Here is a 21,504-nt window from a genome sequence, read left to right on the forward strand (position 1 = left end):
AACTCTTTTGTATCTAGTCACGTACAAGTCATCCAGTCATCTTCTACCTCCGACTGGCCCACATATCCCGTTGATACATTATGCTGCTATCGTGATACGCATGGCAACGTTTTCAATTTAACACTCGAGATGGATGTTTTAATTATTATTGAGTGAATAGTAACGAGAGCGCTGAATCTGTGCGTTCCTCTTAATGCACTTAATTAGAGTTGCAAGTTTAACATGCTCCTGCATTAGAAAATAAGCTCATCGGACAGTCGTGCCTTAAAAACATGGAGAAGCAAGCAGTCGTAGTGAACATGCACTGTATTCACACTAGGTTAGTAGCCTTGCGACAGACGCGAGTCCTACTTTTACTGCAGTGTTGAATCTAGTTCTCCAAAGCTCTTGCTTTTATGAAGCCAGGTGTTGAACCCAGTATCGACCTTGCCAGGGCCGTGTCCATGAAACTGGAATTTCCTGGTGTATCACAGGGTTCCATTTCAACAAGCTTGCACCCAATTATCCTTCAATCATAGTCGCCGGTCATACAGATGTGTTTGCTTCCAAGTACAAGGTCTCTCTATCGGGGTTTGACACACGAGGGACATTTTCTCTCGCTCTGGTTGTAAACATGAAATGTTTTCAAGGGTAGAAATCAGATAAAGATGAATGTCACCATTGAATTAGTTGTAGCTTTTAAACTAAGTAGCACTTTTGAGCATGGCATCAAAAATGAAGGTACAGCAGAGAATATTTCATCGACACTTCAGACATAGAAATTAGTAGTCTGTCATGCTGCTGTAGGTTTCTCTTACTGAAATGTTTTGTTTATGCACAATGATTTACAAGGGAATAAAAAAGATTTGGTTCATTTATAATATTTTGTGAGTGTTGAGTGATGAGAAAAACGATTTCATAAAAAAGTGAGAAAGAAACTGCTTTGTTCCTCTGTGGAAAAAATGGAAGGTAACATTTTGTTCAATCCCAATAAGTTTGAATCTTCTTACCTGTATCTTGTCATTTTTGTTATTGCAAACTTATTTTGGCTCAGTTTGTTTTATTATCTCCTGTTTTTTTATGTAACTTATTTCTTGTTGAGCACAAACTGGGACCTGAATCCTAATGCCACACTTCCAGTCTCTGCTCTGAGGTTATTTACAGTTATTCACAGCAGATTTTCTTCAGATCATTCATATCAAGCCTTTTCCTAACCTTAAAACAAACTGAGCACAACTCTTCCCTGTGTTTTGCTAATGCATTGGTTCCTGTGTGTTTTATCAAAGAGAATGCATAATGCAGAATGCTGACAGGTATTGGGAGCCTTGGGAATGTTTCTAGTTCTTTGTGTGGTTCAGAAGTGCACAATTGCGCGTCTACATTCAGGGTACGCATTAAGTCAGAAATGAATATTTGTAATAATCCCCATCGGCTTGGGACATATTTATGATCAGCGTTGTTTGGTTTGATGACGGCAAACTGGGAACGGTGCATATTGTGTTGACCAATTGGCCAGCCCATATTTATGCATATTAATGAGAACATCAAGACTAAATCCAGACTCGACACCATCCAAACACTCAAGTTGTATCCACAAAAAGTCCTGCCCTCTCAACATTCTGTTATCGAAACCACAGCAGTGTTCCTGCGGGCTCAGGTGAATGAATGACTGTGTGCATTGGCAGAGACGCCAATGTTTATGCTCTCCTACATAATTCTTTAATCACAGAGCTATTACCCCACACATACACCCAGTTTAGTGCCATTATTATCTCCCAAGGTCACAGCTAACGAGGGCTGACGCACTGTGCCTGGCCTGTGCTGATTGACTTACAATTTTAAACTGGCTCAATCGAGGCCTACTCAGCAAATCAAGAGGCAATACAGCACCTTGCACAGGTTTATGGGGGAGATATATTAGCTCTAACAGTGCAGGATTGTCTGGCTTTCATGCTGCCGATTGCCACAGGGGTGTACGATACTTATTTCTGCCCCGGCAACTGTTTCACCCGACGCCTGATTTTAAATGTCTAGTCCTTTAGTTAAGCCCCCACCTTCCACATTCTCTCCTGTTCCAAGTTAATTAAAAATGTTACGAGATGTTAGCATTAAATCATTATGAAGTAGGCCTACTGAGGTAATCATTTCATGGGATAATTTAGCAGATTAAACATTTCTTTCATTGTCAACCAGTGACCTTGATATGGTAAATGTCACACTCGCCTTTTATGAATGATGCCACAACTGTCGGGACCATAGAACGGATTTAAATTTAAATCAGCTATTACTGTACCTATATCCACCCTTTTTCATTTCACATACACATGAATCTAGAAAGCCCAAAGGTTTATTCACCATGTCATATGCTGAATGAAGTGCCTGCCGTAGCGAACACAGGGGTGAATCTTGTTTCATGGTTTGACTTTTTTGCGCACTGCTTGGAATGCCAGATAACCTCCAAATCTCACTCGGCTTAATATCTAATGTCACATCCATAAACCCCTGGTGATGACAATATGCATGGAATGAAATGTGGGGCTCTTCGTTGTTAAGGTCTTAGCCCCCTCACAGGAGAGCACAGAGCATGAGATGGAGCCCATGGAACTAAGCAAGTGTGCATGAGATGCCTTTTTAGATGCATCGAGTAGAGTACTGAAAGCTAATATTATAAAGGATTTGTTCCTGGTATTCTTTTGAGTGACTTTGGATTTTCATTTTATCCGAACTCACACAACGAGGCATTGAGCAATTAAAAGAACAACCGTCCTCCAGTGGTTCCCATTCAGCGTTGCAGTGAAGAGGCTCCATTGTGAAACTGGACGGAAGTGATTTGAGATAAGTATACACATAAGAAAGCTTTTGCCTAATCATGGCTCCAGATTCCTACCGTGCAGTACTATTGGCTCCCCAGCTGAGCCCAGTCCCGCAGAGTCCTTGGCTTTTCCGGAAGAAGGCTGAGTCATGAGGAATGTGTATGTGTTTGGCATTGAGCTCAGTCAGGCATAATGATGATGACCTACATGATGGTCTCTTAGCCGAGCATGATTATGATCCACTCTAAATACTAATCAGGCTTCATAGTATTGATAGAAAGAAAAAGCAAACATTGTCGGCTCATTCAGTGCTTTCTGACTGAGTTATTTGATTACTTTATTTAATGCAAAAGAATACGAATCCTCATCCCTATACAGTGATGCAGTACATTTTTGCTCCAAAAACATGTGATGTATTGGGTGCAGAGAAAATGGTTTTCCAGTTTTAGTAACTAATTAATGCTGTATCAATATTCATGATGAACTCCACATTTAGAAAGCTGTAATTAGCTGTGTTATCCTCTGGCCATTTGTGGGGGGGGGGGAAGCATTCCATATAGTTCAAATCAAAGCACAGCAACAACTCTAGTTTCTGACCAAACGCTACACTCTACAGTTAGATATTACCCTGCATGGAAGTCGGAACGCATTCCAGAGGCCAGCAGCACATGACAGGACCACTCGAAGCCGGCACTTTAGTCTGCATGGGGGATAGAACAGAGCTGGATGAACAGTTTCATAATTCACAGGAGCCACCTGGTGATTCTCTCAGTCACCTTCCTGTTTCCTCTCAGCCAGCTGCTCCCTGTGCTCCCAATCAATCTGCAGTGCCCATGCTCCTGCAATTCACCGCGACCTTGAGTGGCGTGTCCCCTCTCTTTCGTTTGGGATGTTGGTGGGTTTTGTGTCCCTCCTCATTCCTCCTCATTTAGAGATGCACCTGTGCTCAGACCAAGATAGCACCACATTGCAATGCGGCTCTGGGATATGACTGCATTTACCAAAGATCTCGTATACACAGAAAGTAGCAGACTGCCTTTGAACGCTGTTTTTGTTACTTCTGCCTTTCCGTTGCATATGTTTATGGCGCTTCTTCATGTTTCATGTGGTTGTTCTAGTTGCCTCTTGATACGAGTATAAGTAAAGATTAAAAAGACGGCACCTACGTGTTTAGACAATATCCACAGTTGTTTCTGCAGTAGATGGCTTTACATGTTGAATTAAAACTTGTGTTCAAGTAGGAATAAGCCTTTATATTCCTAATAAGAATTATTTTGCAGCTAGGTAAGCAATTATCCTCACGGAGGAAGTACTACTTTTATCTAGTGCCTAAAGTCTCTCAGAGTCTGTTTATTTTTATTTGTTTCTTAAAGTCTAGAGGAGGTCGGGGATTTGTTGTTCTGCTTGGTTGGCCATAGACATGTATTGTCTGGGCAAGGCTCGGATGGCAGAGTGGCTTCCTTCATGGCCCCAGTGTGACAGAGCTGTCTCTACATGAAGGTGACCCCCTCTCTCTGGATCCTCCACTCTGCCCAGCTTGCCTGTCAGGTCCTACAGGCGACATGGTCTATTAAGCACCTTAACGATGACCACAGCCTTGTGCACTCAAACAATAGACCCTTACTCCGTCATACCCCTGTGTATATCTTAAATGCATGGGAGTGTATGTATGAGTATATGTTTCCTCTGTACTATCAACCTCATATAAAGGAGTCTAACTTGTACCCAGCTAGTGTCTGAGGGGAGATTTTGATTAGGCCTGGATGCTTGGTGAAATAAATCTCCTGTGGGATTTAAAGGTGGATACTTTGAACAGGCAATCCTTCAGAAGGCTTTTAGACTCAATAAATCCACTAACGCCCCAATGTTTCAAAACACTGCTTTACAGCCTCATACTTCATATCCTGCACTGTAGTGTAAAAATGACAGGACTACTTGAAGATGGCAACAAGCCTTGGGGAGCACTCCTACCAACACTTTCACATCTGTTGATCTCCCATATCCCTGCACCTGCCACGCAGTTTCCTACGTGACAAGGCAGGTGTATTATGTGCTCTCCCCTTGACGTTGCCAAGAAGAGACCATGAGGTTTAGATGGCAGCTGCTGGGCTTGGTGTGTGTACATTTTCAGATGAGGGGAAAATGTGGGGACGAGGGAAGAGATCAGGCATCCTCGCAGCAGTTCATCTCATCGTCATCACCTTCATGCAGTGTTTACATCCGGTGTCCACCGGGAGTCTGTGTCCTCCTGATTCTCAAACGTCGTGGTATTAGGAGCAGGGCATCACTGCCACCATGGTGACGTTGTGGGGTCAGAAATGTGAATGTGCATACCACAACCAGTGCAATTCAATGTCTTTTGATACATAATTCAACCCTACAATAATGGGGAATTCATTTTTACTGCAGCCTAAAAGTGAGTGTCTTGAGTGTCTTGGTAATGTAAAAATATTATTAGCTTTATATCTTGCAAACATATTTTTTCATTCTCTATATATCAGACAGCTGTGTTCGATCTCTTCTGCTGAGTTAGCTTCGTTGTTTCAGAAATAAGTGGCTGGATAGTGTTCATGTGTCATGATCATGCATACAGTGGTGCATGTTGAGCAGGAATAACCACGTTTCTCATGTTCAGAACTTCAAAGTTGCTCAGGAGCAGTTAGCCGATGCGACTAAGACAAAAAAAAGCAGCCAAAGCAGCATTTATTTTGCCAATTATTTGCTTTTGTGATATTCCTTACCTTACATATCACATGTCTGCATTACTGAATTCATATTCAGTCTGTATTAATTGTGATCACTGAGATGCAGCCTCGCATTGTTCCAGACAATCGAGTCTTAAAGCTCATGAAAGAAAGGCGCGCACACACCTGAAATGTGCTTTCACATTGTCACCTTTCAAGAGCCTTTTCATATGGAGACAAAGAGATACAAGGCCCTTTGTTTTTGCCGTAGGTGTGAATATCATTAGACCTACTGTGAGTGCAATAAATGCGAGGAGGAGCAGTAGCCTTTGCCCATGAGACAATAAAACACATATGGAAATGAGCCGACAGCATGACTAATAGCCTCCAGTTTGAACCATGCGCCCATCTCAGCGAAATGTCTGTTCTCTTTAAGTGAGCCATTATATAGTTATCAATGAGCCTGCTTCGCCTTTGATCTCTCTTTCAAGAGTTGAAGATTTTGCAGCCACAAAAAAAAAAAAAGAAGCGCCTTAGAGAAGCCATTGGTTTGCATGTTGTCTGCTGTTATGCCTTGCTATGATGAAACGAATACAAAGGAATCCGTCAGTCTCCGTGTCCCCCCTGTCCCTAATCCTTCTACCCCTGAGAGTGCCTGCCACACCATCATCAGAGCTCGGATCAAAGTGTGAGAGAATGGCCCACAGGTCTGCACAGAGGGAGAGCTGACCTACTCAGAGCTTACTCTGTCCTTGGACCAAAGTCCTTTTAAGGGCTACACATATTCATTGAAAACCAATTCGGAGCAGTATGCCTGGATTGAGCTTTACTTTGCATCAGCAGTCTTGCTTTGTGGACATTACCTGAGGCAATCATCATATCTAAAGCGTCTAAAGACAATTTAGTCATCTAATTTGAAAGCTCTTCATACAGCTCGAACAAACAGAGGTTGAAAGCAAGCATTATTGTGTTTACAGTAAATATATTTGTATTCCTGCCCACAGTACTGCAAGCTGTATTACTTAAAGTGCACCAGACCAGTAGATACTGTAAATTGAAAAATAGTGTTTTCTCACGATAATACGACACCAGCCTTGACCTCTTATCCGGCTACCATTAATTAGTGTTGGTGGCTCTTACCTCTGGGCAAGCTCAGATGTGTGGCTCTATGTTGTGGGGAAAGTGCGCTGCTGAAGCCTCGTCTGCCCCCGGACTACACGGATAAACAGGCTTTCATACTCTGAACCAAAGCTCTTGTTTACATGGAGATTCCTTGACTGCATATGTGGTCACTGTGCGATACTGAAATATACCAACAGTTCAGCAAGTAGCTCTGCAATAGGCTAATGCATATACTGACATGGATTTAATAAACAACGCAGTACTATTACTTGTGTCTAACTTTTTTGCCCAGTACTTTGCGATCCAAGGCCCTATACAGTGTAATCTATAAAATGCACTCAGACTCTAAAGGGATACTTGGACATTTTGGGATTATTTACCAATTTACCGAGCATTACGCACAGTAAGAAGATCAATATCAATTTCATCCCTGCACATTCACGACATAGATCAGTCACGTGTTGAGCCTACCCTCGCACAAACACTGGCAGCGAATGAAATAGCGAGCCTCCAACAGACGTTTAACAAAAGCCTTCAAGTTATCCAGGGTTCTCTGCTACACTGCGCTATTTTTTCCCCCCGTGCTCGTTCATCTCACCCCAGTCCTCCGTGGCTCATAAACATGCTGCAGCCCCACAGCATTGCATCGCAGGAGTTCACACAGGCAGACAGTATCTATCACTGGAGTTGTGCATTTGGGATCAGCTATCATCAGTGTTGTAGAACTGAGTGCAATGAAGGCAAACACAGATCATGCTGAGCTTCCGTTTACAAAGAGTTCATTGCGTCCATTAAATTCCCAGTTGACAAAAACATCCCAGGCTTTACACATTTCGGATTAATTATTCCTAAAGCACAAGGCCAATGAAGAAATCAGAAGAGCAGACTGTATGTTTTGGTGTACGTATAATTGGAAAATGTGTTCCAATGGTTCAATAATAATTATGTACTAACCATGTCTCCAAGAGGTCACTGCTACGCCAGTACAGAGAGCTGAATTCGATTTGCAGTTAATGAGGTTGGGTCTCTAAACGAATGTTAGATTTTGTTTTGTATGTAGTGCTTTGGGAAATGTGGTTATGGTCTATTTTACGATTGTGTGCAGATCTCCCATCTCCATTCATCAGAGTAATATATTACCCAACTTTTTCATTCCATACAAGTATGCGATAAATAAAAAAGTCCAACAACAAAGAGTTATGGGGTCTCTTAATTAGCTGTCGTGTTAAATTCCTGAAGATCATTTTTATATAAACACACTAATATTATCTGCAGGATATCTATGTAGCCATCTTGTATATGGATGTTGTGCTGACAAAATATGACTTTGTCAACCTTCAGAGGCTGTGAACAGATGAGACCGTGGGAATGGCTCGGAGGCTGTAGGTAGTTAATATCTGTTGGGTTTGTGCATTCATATCCGAACTCCTGATGTCCGTGAACAATCATTTCCTTCAATGACAGCCTCTCCTGTGTTCTTGGGGACCATTGAGCTGCAGCTCAGGATGATCTCTACTTTCACATCAATCATATTAATTTGAGCGACCCTGCTGACCACATGACCTTTCTCTGTTCTATTTTGTTACACTGACTCCACTATGACCCCTGCACAGTAGTGCTTAGTCCACTACATGTAGTGCCAAAATACCAGCACACCTCTAACCACACAGTAGCTCATCAAACCTTTAATACTATAAATAATGCAGGGCAACAGAATGAAGGTCGGTTTAAATCATCCATCATCCATGTTCCCTTTAGATGTCAGCGGCGGTTGCTTAGTAGCTCTGTTCAAACAACATTGGTCAGTATTCGGGAAGCTAGCGAGGCTTTTTGTCACTGAACGCAGGCTCTGTATAGCCACGCTTGTATTTCCTCGGTTTACTGGTGGCAGTCATCAGCAGACGGGGGGCCATGCAGCCAGTCTTCATGTATGTCGTTCTATCACCTCAAAATTCAGAGTGAGGTTTTGGCTTTGAAGCCCCTTTTGATATGGTGCTTTTGAAAAATATTGAAGGACGCCTTGAAATGAAAAAAAAAACAAAAAGTCTAATTAGTCGTCCAATTACATTGGAAGGGTAGCATAGGCTGGCTTTCACATTGCAAGACCAGAAAACCCTTTTTCTCCCCTTTCTTTGAATAAATGTGCCGTTGAAGTTGATTTATGAACGGAAATGTACGTATTGTATCAAGTCAAATGCTCCCTAGTTATTATTTTACCATTCATTTAGATCAACCACTTGGGACTCATCTGCTCTTGCGGTACAAATCGTGAGCGATATTTTAGGATTACTGATAATTCTAACCTCCCAACTCCATATGCTGCTAATCTCTACTGAGACAGTTTGACATGGGATATGGATATTTGAGAATCCACATATGCCCTGGTTTTACCTTCCATAGAGGGATCCATGGCTTGGCTTGTCTCTCTTGCTCCATTTTATCTTCGGCGTTTCAGAGGCTCTCTCACTTTTTGAAACCTCATGAAACAGCCGTCTGATAGATTGAGACAGAATCCTCCTATTCCTGCTTTGATCATTTCTTTATGCCCACCTGTAATTTAGGCTTCCAAAATGCAAATGACGTCTAATGCTACACACGATGCTCTACATTTCTTAAAAACTCATTGGAATAATCACAGGCTTTGGTGGCCCTGAGGCACGTTGAAGGATGTGTCTCCTACACTGCTGAGTGTTGTGGTTCAAATATTCAAATCAAGCATTTTGCTCAGAATTTCCCTTCATTTAGTGCTTTCTTTGCTTCCATCTCAGAATCCAATCAAAACTCCTCCTACACTTTATAATGTCACCACTCTTGTAATAAATACAGTAAAAAAAAATTAATAAGACCATTTTAATCATGTTGAAAAGATGATATTAATCAAAGTAAAGTTCAAGGCTTTAAAGGAAGCAGATGTGAGATACCATGAATTGGAAAGTAATGCTCTTAAATAGAAGGTGGTCTCAAACTAATAAAAAATGACTTGTACTATAATGGCTCATGGGTAAATTTGTGATAATTACTATTTGTCACTGTTATTTCCACCATGCAGTGAGACAGTGCAGTCATGCTCCCCTCTTTCTCTGCAGAAATATTGTTCTTGATTGATGGGTACAATTGTGAGTTTTCATTAACAGTAAATTACTACAGCAAGCAAGACCTGTGAGGCTTCTCACAAAAATATGATAATAACAACCTGTCTCAAATACAGTCCCAGTTTCCCCTTCAGCTGAGGTAAATACAGGCACGAGGCTTCCTGATCAGACAGCAAAGGCGCGGGTCTATTACCACAGCTGTCAGTCTGAGGCTCTCTCTCTCTCTACTCCACCACATTACAGATCAGCCCGCAGAGACGTCTTGATTTCAGCCACCAGTAGTATGCTAATCTAATCAATAAGTTCTGCTTAAGAAAACAGAAAGCATCTGACTAGGAAGCATGCCTGCAGCTGTACAGAGTAGTGGTACAGTAAAATAGTAGGAATACATTTTGTTATTGAGTTTACCCGACATGTTCACTGCCTACTCATTTCAGCTCTGTCAATCATGTGCGGGTCACGCAGAGGCCAGTCAGTTTGTCCCACCGATGTGAATTCCTTCCTTTAGTCTTTTCCTCACTGTTGCTCAGTGGTCAGTGAAGTAATTTCAACTCATACATAAACATGAGCAGGCGTCTGGTTGCATGTGCCCTCAGTTCAGAGTAGTATCATCTTAATGCCGTTTTGAAATGCTCCGTCTTTAACACTGAGGGAATCGGTGTCACCAGCAGACCTCTGTGGGAACTCACAGTGATATGAATAATAAAAGAGAACACTTTTATACCCAAACTGTATACTGGTTTGCAATATATGCAGTATATGTATGTTCAATCTTTGCAAGGACTTTACAGTTCTATGTTAAAAGTATCTTCTAGTTCCCAATGTAATGACCATATTGCATCAAAAAACGCCTCTTAGTGTACCTGTGCTCTGTAGCTCTGGGCTTCAGGGCGAACTGTGCTTCATCAACCATACAGCTGGTCACGGACCAATGAATCAAGCAGCCATCAGTTCAGTAGCTGCTTGTATTTGCTCCACTGCTCTGTCCTATCCACAGGTTTTAGCATTTACGCCTTTTTGTCTGCCCATTCATCTCATCTCTGTCCTACGTTTGGCTGACGGACGTGCTGCAGCCTTTCTCCCCCGGTTGCATGTGCAGATGTGTGATAAACACAATCATAGAACACCCTGAGCTTTAACAAGGCCAAACAGAGTTCATTATGTTCAACAACTGTTCACCGGAAGTCCCCCACTGTACACTAATGTATCTTAACTTTAACTTTTTGTTATTATTACAATCATCTCTTATTATTTATCAAATCGTGCACATTACCAATATATCGCTTGTTTACATGCACAACAAACTCTGATAATCCTTATTTAAGTAATCTTTCTGTGAAATGATTCATATTCAACTTAATTTTGGATCAAAATAACCCAATAAACCTCACACTGGGATTACACAAAACCAGGTTCAGATGGCTGGCATATTTCAATAATAAATTGCTAGCTGCGCGGTGGGATCATCTTACCACTTTCACTGTTTTCATTGCTGCTGCAGACTCACACTCGCACTCCACGATAGATACATTTTGATGTCAACAAAAACATTGTGTTATTAAGGATTATTTACAATTTGTATTGTCCGGGTTGTCATTCTTTCCTCTGTATGAGACGTTACCTACTGTTGCTTAAGGACAGGATTTACTTGGTGGTGGCACATTTTCATACTTCATTGCTGACAGGACCGTAGAGGAGGACAAGAATGTTCTGTTTTGGTTTATTCATAACAACACAGACTCCATCAGCCGAGTTGCATGCAAACATCTTATCCTTAATAAGCTGTTTTTCTAGAGTCGTATGGCCCAGTAAGTGAGGGCCTGCATGTAAACACAGCCAGTGGTGCTGAGTCCTTAATGGACACTCAGATATTATTGTGATAATAGTTATACTTGATCACGGCAGATATAAAAACGGGTGGTGGGACTCGGGTCATTAGGCTCCAGGTTTCTCACCCTCTGCATTTCTCCATCCTCCATTTAGCATAATGACACTCAAACAATCAGCTCTCACATTAGAATATGGAGAGCGGTATTATGCAGAATAAAAGGGTGTTAATGTGTCATATTTGAATATCCTGATCTGTAACCGTGACGTGCTCTTCCCAGCAGCAGCAGCAGCAGCAGCAGCAGCAGGTAGCGGAGTCAGACAGACACCAGGCATGACCTACATGCTTAAAGAATTACAGCAGACAACAAAGAGGATTCTCTGGGTTTCATGTTGTGATACTGATACTGATGTAAGCCCACACTGTACTGGCAACAGTGGTGAATAATAACATACTTGTGGTCACATTTGCACAAGGTCTCCCCTCGCTGCCGTGATTTATAAGCAGAGCTTCCGTCTGCAAACAGGCTTGGAGGCTTCAAGCTAGGGGGGCAGCGCCCCGTGTCCAGTGCTATTTACTCAGCCAGCCGAGACGAGGTGCTCCCCCGGCAGTCCTGCAGTCCCTGTGCCCATGCATGGGTTTCTTACCTCTACCTGTCCGCTCATGGGAAGGTGACAGCTGCAGCAGGGCAGCCGCTATTTGCCACAGGTTGAGCCATCTTTACGGTGTCATTTCCTGCTGCTTAACAAATGATTGAAAGCTGCAGGCTATCATGCCCTCAGTGGATTAAAAGTGACTTAGTTTTATGAGCACTGTCTTTGCAAAACTCTAGTCACACTTTGAAGTGAATAAATCATTGTTTTAATAAGCCGGGGTGGTTGTGTCAATTAGAAACATTTAAATACTTAAATATTACAGTAACTGCATGTGAATTATAATCAACGCTTCATTAAAAGGATGCATGAAAGTTCTCACTGTAGCCACTTAATATACTGTGAGCTGAATACGTGTGCAGAGACGCAGAGAGGAAAGGTGCTCCACTTTAAAGTGATGTGATAGATTAGGGAGGAGCCCTAGCAACAGAATAATTTCCCTGGTGACCAATTTCTGAACACTCCCTAAGCAAAGAAAATCAGCAACAAGCCAACATGTCAGGCCCAGCCTCATGCCAGGGCGCATGCGAACATGCTGACTCACTGCTAATGAGCAGCCAGAGATAGAAATAACAACCTAAACCAGGACTCATAGGTCACATATACCGCTGACTGTCCTAATTAACACTGGACCTTATACAATGTAAGCAGGTTTACAGGTATGTACGCTAACAACTATCAAAATAGCTTCTCCGGTGGCCCAGACTCGACGTGGAAGAAGAAAGAGAATTAGGCTTAGCTGTAGTCTTACAGTGTTGCACGCTGTGAGAAATGTGAAATCTGCTGTAGCTCTTTGTTGCATTCACTTGTAGTATTCTTGGCTTTTATGCGGCTTTAACAAATTAAAGGACTGATTCGTTTCCTGTCTCTAAAAGAGCTAAAGCTCTATTTGATTTAACAGTTCCATTGAGGACTGACCGCCAACACTCATCGACTCTGCATGGGAATAAATGCGCAGTAAACATTCTCCCTCCACTCACCTTGACTTTAGGGAAGTTTTAGTTCATCAACAGTTGAGGCTTTTAGTGATTTTAACAAAACTTATAGAAGCTTATAAGTAATATTGGCATGTTGATATTTATTTAATGGTCATTAATAATTAATTAATAATTTGTGCATATTTTATTTATTAATAGATGGAAAGATGGAATGCTCTCCAGGCTTTACAGTTTTATTGGATATATACGTATCTTCCCTTTTTGCAATAACCGTCCTTAAACAAGTAAGTGACATGTGCGTGTGCCACAAAGGTGTCAAGTCTTTACTGCATCCTGTTAAGTGATTACGCAATGCATTTTCACATCCGAAAGATCAATATCCCTTCCTTGGATCAGCCAGGGAACTAATAAAAAAAAAGATTTTCATTGATTATGCTGACGGTATGTCGTTGCTACAGATGTGTTAAGGTGTAGTTGCCATCCGAGCAGAAGTTCAAGTTGAGGAGAGCGACATTGCGGCCTTTCAGCTGAGAGAAGATAATGAGGCTACTGGCTCGGGATCAGTTTGGCAGCTGAGACTGGCTGCAGGCTTCGACAGGAAATAATGCTCTTCTTGTCTGAAGATTAAAATCAGTTGACTTCCTCCTTATTATTACACGGTTTCAATAGATTCCCCCTGCTGGAGTAAATCTTGATTCCTGTTTGTATTGACTGTTGCCAAATGTAGAATTGGCATAATTTAGCGCTTGAGATTTTCACTGCCAATGAGTCTACGGAGCACTGAATTTCATTGTACAGTTATTCATTTCGACATCCTTTTGAGGTTATGATTTCTTTCTGATACCATCGGTTTATTTGACCATTTTGTGTCCTCGGTCTCACTATGTGCCATGGACAGCACTTTGGCACTGGACTAAAAATGTCCATGCTTCTCCTCGCTTCATCATCTGTGGTTTGTGTCAGACCCAGACAGTCATCTGGAAAGGTCAAAGCTTCGGTAAAAGATTTAAATCATCCGACAGCAGAAAGATTCACCTTGACAGGCGGAACTTGAAAACGGGTAAATAACAGCACAAACAGAGACTCATTCCTCTCCGCATAAAGCAAGGACAAACGGACCATTGCTTTTCAAAGAGGGTGTCATAGGTTGTGCTGCTTTAGAGAAAAGGGTCTACATATTTTATCAGTTTTTTAATCAATTATTTACTTTCAAAATATGTGAAGTGAATTCATTTCTTCTTTCAGTTGAAAAGACTCCCCAGAATAGAGCTCCGACTTGTTTGTATAATCATCTTACGAGCAGACGTGTTTTTGTTATCGTTCAGATCTATTAATTGTGTTTTCACTTCTTAAATGGAGTGATCTTGGCACTTCTACTAGCAACAGCATGTTTCTAAATGCAACTTGACAGGGTCAGTGTGGCAAAACAAACTGTTGGGCTGAGTTTGGCACGGAGAGAATTTGACATATGTGTGTTATTCTTTGATGAATCTCTGTAGTGTTTTGTTGTGTTATATTCATCCAGTTGTGAGCTGCTAGCAGAAATGTTCCCCCTTTTTTTCCCCGTTTGTCATCTTATTTTATTAATGTTGTGGCCACGCCTTTTGATGAATGCAGGAACTAAAGCACGTATTCAGCGTCTTTTGAGGACAAATGGGACCTTTGAAAAAAATCCTTTCTCTTTACTGTTTATTAATATACTTAAAAAGATGAATGTGAAATAGGGAAGCTTACAGCGAGGCCTATGCATCATAATATATTTGCTCACAGAAGTAAAGAATAATGAAACTATTTTCAGCTATGAAGCCATGCTTGAATAATATGTCTGCTGCAAAGTGCTACAAAGCAAGAACTATTACAAGGTGGTTACTTTTTATAATCTTTTTGGAAAAGACAGCCATAAATACTTGTAGGTTTTTGCTCTTAAGCTTGTGAAAATATTCATGATATATCCTGATTCTCTGCATGTCTGTATTGTTTTGTGAATATGTCCCTAGCTGCTCTTGGTGCTTGGTGGGATAGCATTGATTTATGCTATTGATCCAAATGGGACAACAACGGCTTTGTGATTTTGTCTTTAGTTTTCTCATCATTTGAATGAAATTAGCTGAAAAGCCTCCGGCTGTGATGTCCTTGTTGTCATTGAGACCCAGCCGAGTTTGCATCGACTTTACACAGAATGAAAGCTGTCTATCTAACGCCATTTAAATTAAAGACGTACATCAAAAGGCTGAAACTACATTTTGTGTGAGAAGCAGCCTCAGTCCTCGGTTGAGGCATCGGTGGAAGAGAAGGTCTGTGTGTACGTTTGGGCTGTCGGCGACAGACAGGATCAACCGTCCTCATTGTGATATTTAAGTGCTGGAGATTATTAGGCAGCAAACTCTACGCCTACCTTTGAATTCACATGAGTCTGAGCCACTGTTCCCTCAAGCAACATATGCAAATATCACTGTTATGGACATCAAGTATGGGCAATAAGTACTAATGGGCCATCATGATCATTGGTGCACCCGAGCATGATGAGATTTCCAACAGTCCAACAGCCTCTTTAATGCCGCGGTGTGATCGTGATAATCAATCTAATGTGTGAATGTGTTCTTGTCCAGGATGAATTTAATGTGCCTGTTTATGGAAGTTAAGAGAAAAAGTACATTCTGTGTGTGTGTGTGTGTGTGTGTGTGTGTGTGTGTGTGTGTGTGTGTGTGTGTGTGTGAAGCTGGTTTACAATACAGTTCTGCGTTAGCATTGCAGGGATTTGTGCCGATGGTACTGTAAATTGCTCCTCTTGGGAATGAACAAGTGAAGCAGTAAAGGTAAACAACAAACATACAATGGTTAACAGTAGGTGTGCTTCAATGGCTACAGTTTAATGTAGATGTAGTGCGAGTGCTCAATGAGATGGATAAAAGTTCCTGCTGTTTTGTCGTTTTTTTCCATCTTATGTTAATATGTTTTTAACTTTTTCTTTCTCTGTCTTTTTCCGCACAGGCCTTCCCATGTATATCCACAGGCATCTATGGTAAGCTTAATCCTTCTTATTTTGTTTACTTCACTTTTTTACTTTTTGCTTTCCATACATATGTTATCATAACAGTCTGCACACACAAGCTTAGTCGTAGGTACTTGGCTTAGGAACCTGAGGGTAGCCAGTTGAAGTCCCTGAACAGACCAAATACTGAGTGTGGACTGGCAGCTGGAGAGTTGCTAGTTCGCCTCCTGGGCATGTGAGCAATGCACTGAACCACTAACTGCTTGAAGTGCTGCGCTGTGGCCCATCATTCTGACACATCTCCACACTTGTTGCGTGTGTGTGTAAATCAAGAAAAGTGAAAAAATGAATTTCCCCAAGGGGAGAAATAATTATACTATATTATATTCAACATTCTACATCAAGCAGAGGGGGGTACAGGCTTTGTCTTTGAAGAATAACACAGTTTGTTGTAACATACCAACAAGTTCACCTTACTCCGTGTTGTACAAAGACACAAGCTAGTATGAGGTGAAGAAAATGTAGACCCCGAACAATGCTTGTGCTGCCTCATGGGAACAGGCCTGATATGCAGCAAGGCATCGCTGGCAAAGAGCTATTGTGCTAATTAGACTTAAACAAAGTCACATTGAAAACATGCCAAACTTGGCGATATAAACAGGCTTTGAAGTTGTGACAGCAAATGATGCTGGATGCAGAGAAACAACTGGAGTTTATATAATATAGTAAACTGCCTCTGCTGGGAAGACATCATTATTTTCTCACTCTTCTGACTACAGTAGACGCCATTCATTGAATTTGCACACAAGCTCTAATAATCACAGTGGGTGCCAAATATGTAAGGATTAATAAACATGCTAATTTGCATTCGCTGTCAATAACAAGTCGGCAGCAATACGGTTCTATGAAAGCAGTCTCAACTCTGCTATTTGTACAAGACATATTTGCTTTGAATACACTCTCAAATGCCCAAGATGAATATTTAGTGAACCACGGTTCTTTTGCCATTATTTTAAAAAAAAAGGCCAATGTGAGCTTGTAACTGTTCAACCTGACCAGGGATCTGTAATTGTTTGGCCAGTCATCTCGTGAGAGTCGTTTGGTGCTCTGATCACTCTCAATGAGCATATAACAGCCCCGGTAAGTAAGACCGATTTACAAGACCAGGTGCTCCCTATGGTGCAACCACTGTTCCCACAACATGTTGCAATGTCCAGTTCATATACAAGGATGATAATGCAACTGGGCCCGATGTGTTGTTAAACACCAAAGTGAACTCTCCAGTCACCAAAGCTAAATCCTTTATGGGTTTACTTATCCGTCACTAAAAGAGCTGGATAGAGCTTCAGAGAGAATAATGTAATCTACCTCTCAAACACTGAAAAAACAAGACGGATTGAAGCTGCTCTGTGGCCCTAATTCTGCTCAGATGCTTGACAATTCAAATCATGTTATGTGGCTTTTTTTTCCCACCCTGCGTATGTTTCTGAGCTATATTTCCTGCGCTGTGCTTACTCCACATAAGGTTTACATCAGACGTAATATTATTGTGATATCTCACACTTGTGTAATTGTGTTGGGGTTTTGTTCACAACAAAGTTGCCATCCTTTAAAGAAAAGAAACATAATACCTTGGTGCTACTTTACTGGTTTCAATTTAGCCTCTTTGCACACACGTGAATTACTGAGGACCATACATCTGTTTTTCTCTGAAATGTCGGAACAAAGTTGTGCACTCTCCATTCATCACTCCTACTCCTTTCTCAACACACAACATACACGTACTGATTAACAAATCACTGATTACAGAACTCAACAAAATGCTTATTAAACCAGCGATAAACACACAGTGATAGAGTAACTTCCCTTAAACTATTTTTCTTTTCTTTTCTCCCCAGTTTCTGGGCAAAGAGCATCTACCACATTATTAACATCTAGGAAGCGGAAAAAAATAAATAGCTAATTATGGTGCACTTCAGTTCTATTCAGCACAGATTGAACCACCATACAGCTGCAGGTCTATACGTAAATACCCAGTCGGCACATTTAAACTTCGATGCATGTGAATGGGTTTGAGATAGTCCAAGTGGCCACGGATCGTGATATACAGCATGGCATACACTTGTTAGCCAAGCACAGTGTGTGCACTAAAGAGAGCCCTCAGGCTTATAAATCACTACATGTTTATAATTATACTCTGGGCTTCATAGAAGAACTTTTCCCTCTTGGGATACCGAACATTTTCCACCCATCACTTTTGCAATTCGCACAGTTACTGCTTATATGCAACTCCCAATCATTTCCTCTCACCATCTCTCTATGCAATATTGTCTGTTTTCTGCCACCTATCAATGCGCACATCTCAAAATGGCTCTTACTGAAGTGTTAATGATAAGAAAGGCAGAAGTTTTACGTTCTTTCTCACTCCTTTTCTGTCATTCTCCCTTCCTTTTAGTCAGTGATAAGTCATTTCTTCTCATATTTTCTTATCTTGCAAAATACATTCCTACAGCACATTTTGTACTCCTTAGTGTCTGACTTGTTACTGTCTGACTTGTTACTGTCTGACTCGTTAGTTTCTGACTCGTTAGTTTCTGACTCGTTAGTTTCTGACTCGTTAGTGTCTGACTTGTTAGTGTCTGACTTGTTAGTGTCTGACTCGTTAGTGTCTGAATTGTTAGGATGACTCGTTAGTTTCTGACTTGTTAGAGTCTGACTTGTTAGTCTGACTTAGTTTCTGACTCGTTAGTTTCTGACTCGTTAGTGTCTGACTTGTTAGTGTCTGACTCATTAGGGTCTGATTTATTAGTGTCTGACTCATTAGGGTCTGATTTATTAGTGTCTGACTCGTTAGTGTCTGAATTGTTAGGATGACTCGTTAGTGTCTGACTTATTAGTGTCTGACTCGTTAGTGTCTGAATTGTTAGGATTGACTTGTTAGTGTCTGACTCATTTGTGATTGACTCATTAGTGTCGGACTCATTTGTGATTGATTCGTTAGTGTCTGACTCATTTGTGATTGACTCGTTAGTGTCTTACTCGTAAGTGTCTGATTTATTAGTGATTGACTTGTTTTTGCCTGACTTGTCAGTTTCTAACTCTGTAGTGACTTAGAAACTATCGCAATTCCTCAGTAAATGAACTCAAATGATGGATAGAAAAAAAAAGTTTAGCTTTGAAAGTACATGTTAAAGTAAATTTAAATTTGTTGACAGTAATACCACTTTTACAGATCATATTAAAGAAATAAACTGAAGAATGTCGGGTGATGGATACATACAGGTCTATTTACAAAATGCATATGTGGCATTTTGGAGTGAAACCGCGCTATTGTAGTGACACAAAGGCAGGCCAAATGCATGCAGGGGGGAGAGGGACACTGTTTGTACTCCACGTTGTTGACGAGGGCACTGCTTATTGCGGTTCACTCCGGTGCCCTGTGCTGCATTGCCAGTAGGAGCCCGTCATAGCGCTCCACCAGACGCCCCTCGCATCAAAGGGGTAGGCTGTGCAGAGCCAAGCATGCAGCAGAGGGGGATTAAACAGCCTGTTCAATAAATGGCTTAGCGCTTAGCGCTTCCCATAACTGCATCTGCACAGAACAATACCGCCGATTAAGACTGAAGATCTTCACTCAGCAGAGGTCAAATAGAGGAGGGACTTTCAAAGGAACTGTAGTATAGTACCGTGCTGTGGTGTTATTCATATGGCACCTCCCTGTGCCCCTTGAGTACTGCCATGTTCTGAAAGGGGCCCTGCTCTCTTGTCAGGCGTTTTGACGTTTTCTGTACATTTCAGATAACCTTTAAGGTCAACTACCATTTCAGCAGTGTAAACAAAAGCTTTTTAGTGTGAGAGGCAAGCCGATCTCTCTCTTTCTCTCTGTGTCTCTTTCTGTCTCTCTGTCCCTGAAGAATACACATACAAGCAGCCATAGTTTAATATGTGGCCATGCACCCACTATACTTACGAACATGTACTTGACCCATTTTCACACTTGAATTGTTGCAGAAAAACAAATGTTATGCCTCCAACATTGTGACGGAGAGGAATCAAATGAGTTATCCAAGGCCCTTGTGGTGAGAAAAATAGATTTGTCAGAAAAGCTAATGCTAATTGACACTCTCTCTCACGCCTCCATATTCCAGGAGACTCAGTCACCATTGACAGATGATGGCAGAACTGGGAGGTTGGGTGTAGCAGGGGTGAGCAGGGGGTACCTTAGACGCCTGGAAAGAAAAATGAGGGCTCACACTGCGCTGACAGTCCAATCCCTCAGTCCGGCCCATTAGCCACAACAGAATTTCTGCACGGATAGTGTGTCGAAGGTACCACCCATAAACAAACTGGTGCCCACAGTGGGCCACAGGGTCACCCAGCATGGTAGAGGTTATTAAGTGCTGCTCCCGTTTGCACATCAATCACAGCCATGCGACCCCAGTTTAAATGGATTATTCCTTCCGAAGAGGAGACACCTCTCAATGTCTCACAAGATCAGTGCCAAGCGTCCAACTACCGAGACTTAGAGAGGTCATGTTCTCTTTTTGTATCCCTTCCTCTCCCGTTGTACCTCCCGTACATTCTCTCGTCTCTCGTGGTGTTCTTTTTCTCCCTCACACGTCACTCTCACACACATGCTCTCACACGGGCTGAAATACTTGCTCAAGCAAAGCGACATACATAAAAATCCCATTTCAAGATGCATTGTGGACAATTTAGCCTTGTGGAGATCCTATCCACGCTGGGGCTGAAAGGGCACTTTCTAAAAGCCTTGTAATGAGCTGTACACTTTAGGAGGCGTCTGCTGAGATCCATCTAAGCACCGAGCAGATAGCTCACTGGCACAAGGCAAAAGCAAGGACATGAACATTAAGTCTAGTACTTACCTTACAGATGCCGTAGCACACATGCATTTATATCCCTATCATAACAATCAGGGCTCCGCAACACGGCAATGCCACTGTTGAGGACAAATATCTCCCTGCTCACTGCTCACCCTCCACCTTTGGCTCATCTGTCTCTGTGACAGATCTGAGGATTGTTGACGGAGGACTTTTTGCACTGACTGGTGGCTGTGGGAGATATGCGGATGTAATCCACCCAAGCTCTACTGGTATGTCCACGCTGCCATTCTACTGTACTGTCCAGATCAAAGGTGTCAAGCAGCTAAAAAATCTTTTCCTCCAGCCTGCATCATACTCCGGCTCCCTGTCCAGGATTAGGAAGGCTGGAGACATTCAGGGCACCTTATCTCTCGACAGTGATGGCTCGCTGCTAGCTTGCCAGAGATGGCCTGGGCAGGGGCAACCCCCCCCCCCCCCCCCCCCCCCCCTTCTCTTAAGACCTGGGGTTTACTACAGGGAGCTTAGCAGCTGGGTTGGGAATTTCAAGGTACATAGGAGC

At 42.0% G+C, this 21,504-nt stretch overlaps 1 protein-coding gene across 3 annotated transcripts in view; it reads left to right on the forward strand.

The window, feature by feature from the left end:
• Nucleotides 1-21,504, forward strand: part of macrod2 (mono-ADP ribosylhydrolase 2) — a 372,886-nt gene that overhangs the window by 264,170 nt on the left and 87,212 nt on the right. For all 3 annotated transcript variants that reach the window (XM_079168947.1, XM_079168948.1, XM_079168949.1), the window contains exon 7: nucleotides 16,101-16,131. In XM_079168947.1, coding sequence (XP_079025073.1) covers nucleotides 16,101-16,131 — 31 coding nt within the window. The remainder of the gene's footprint in view (nucleotides 1-16,100; nucleotides 16,132-21,504) is intronic.

Source organism: Pholis gunnellus (genome assembly GCF_910591455.1).
Source record: "Pholis gunnellus genome assembly, chromosome: 11".
Taxonomy (NCBI): domain Eukaryota; kingdom Metazoa; phylum Chordata; class Actinopteri; order Perciformes; family Pholidae; genus Pholis; species Pholis gunnellus.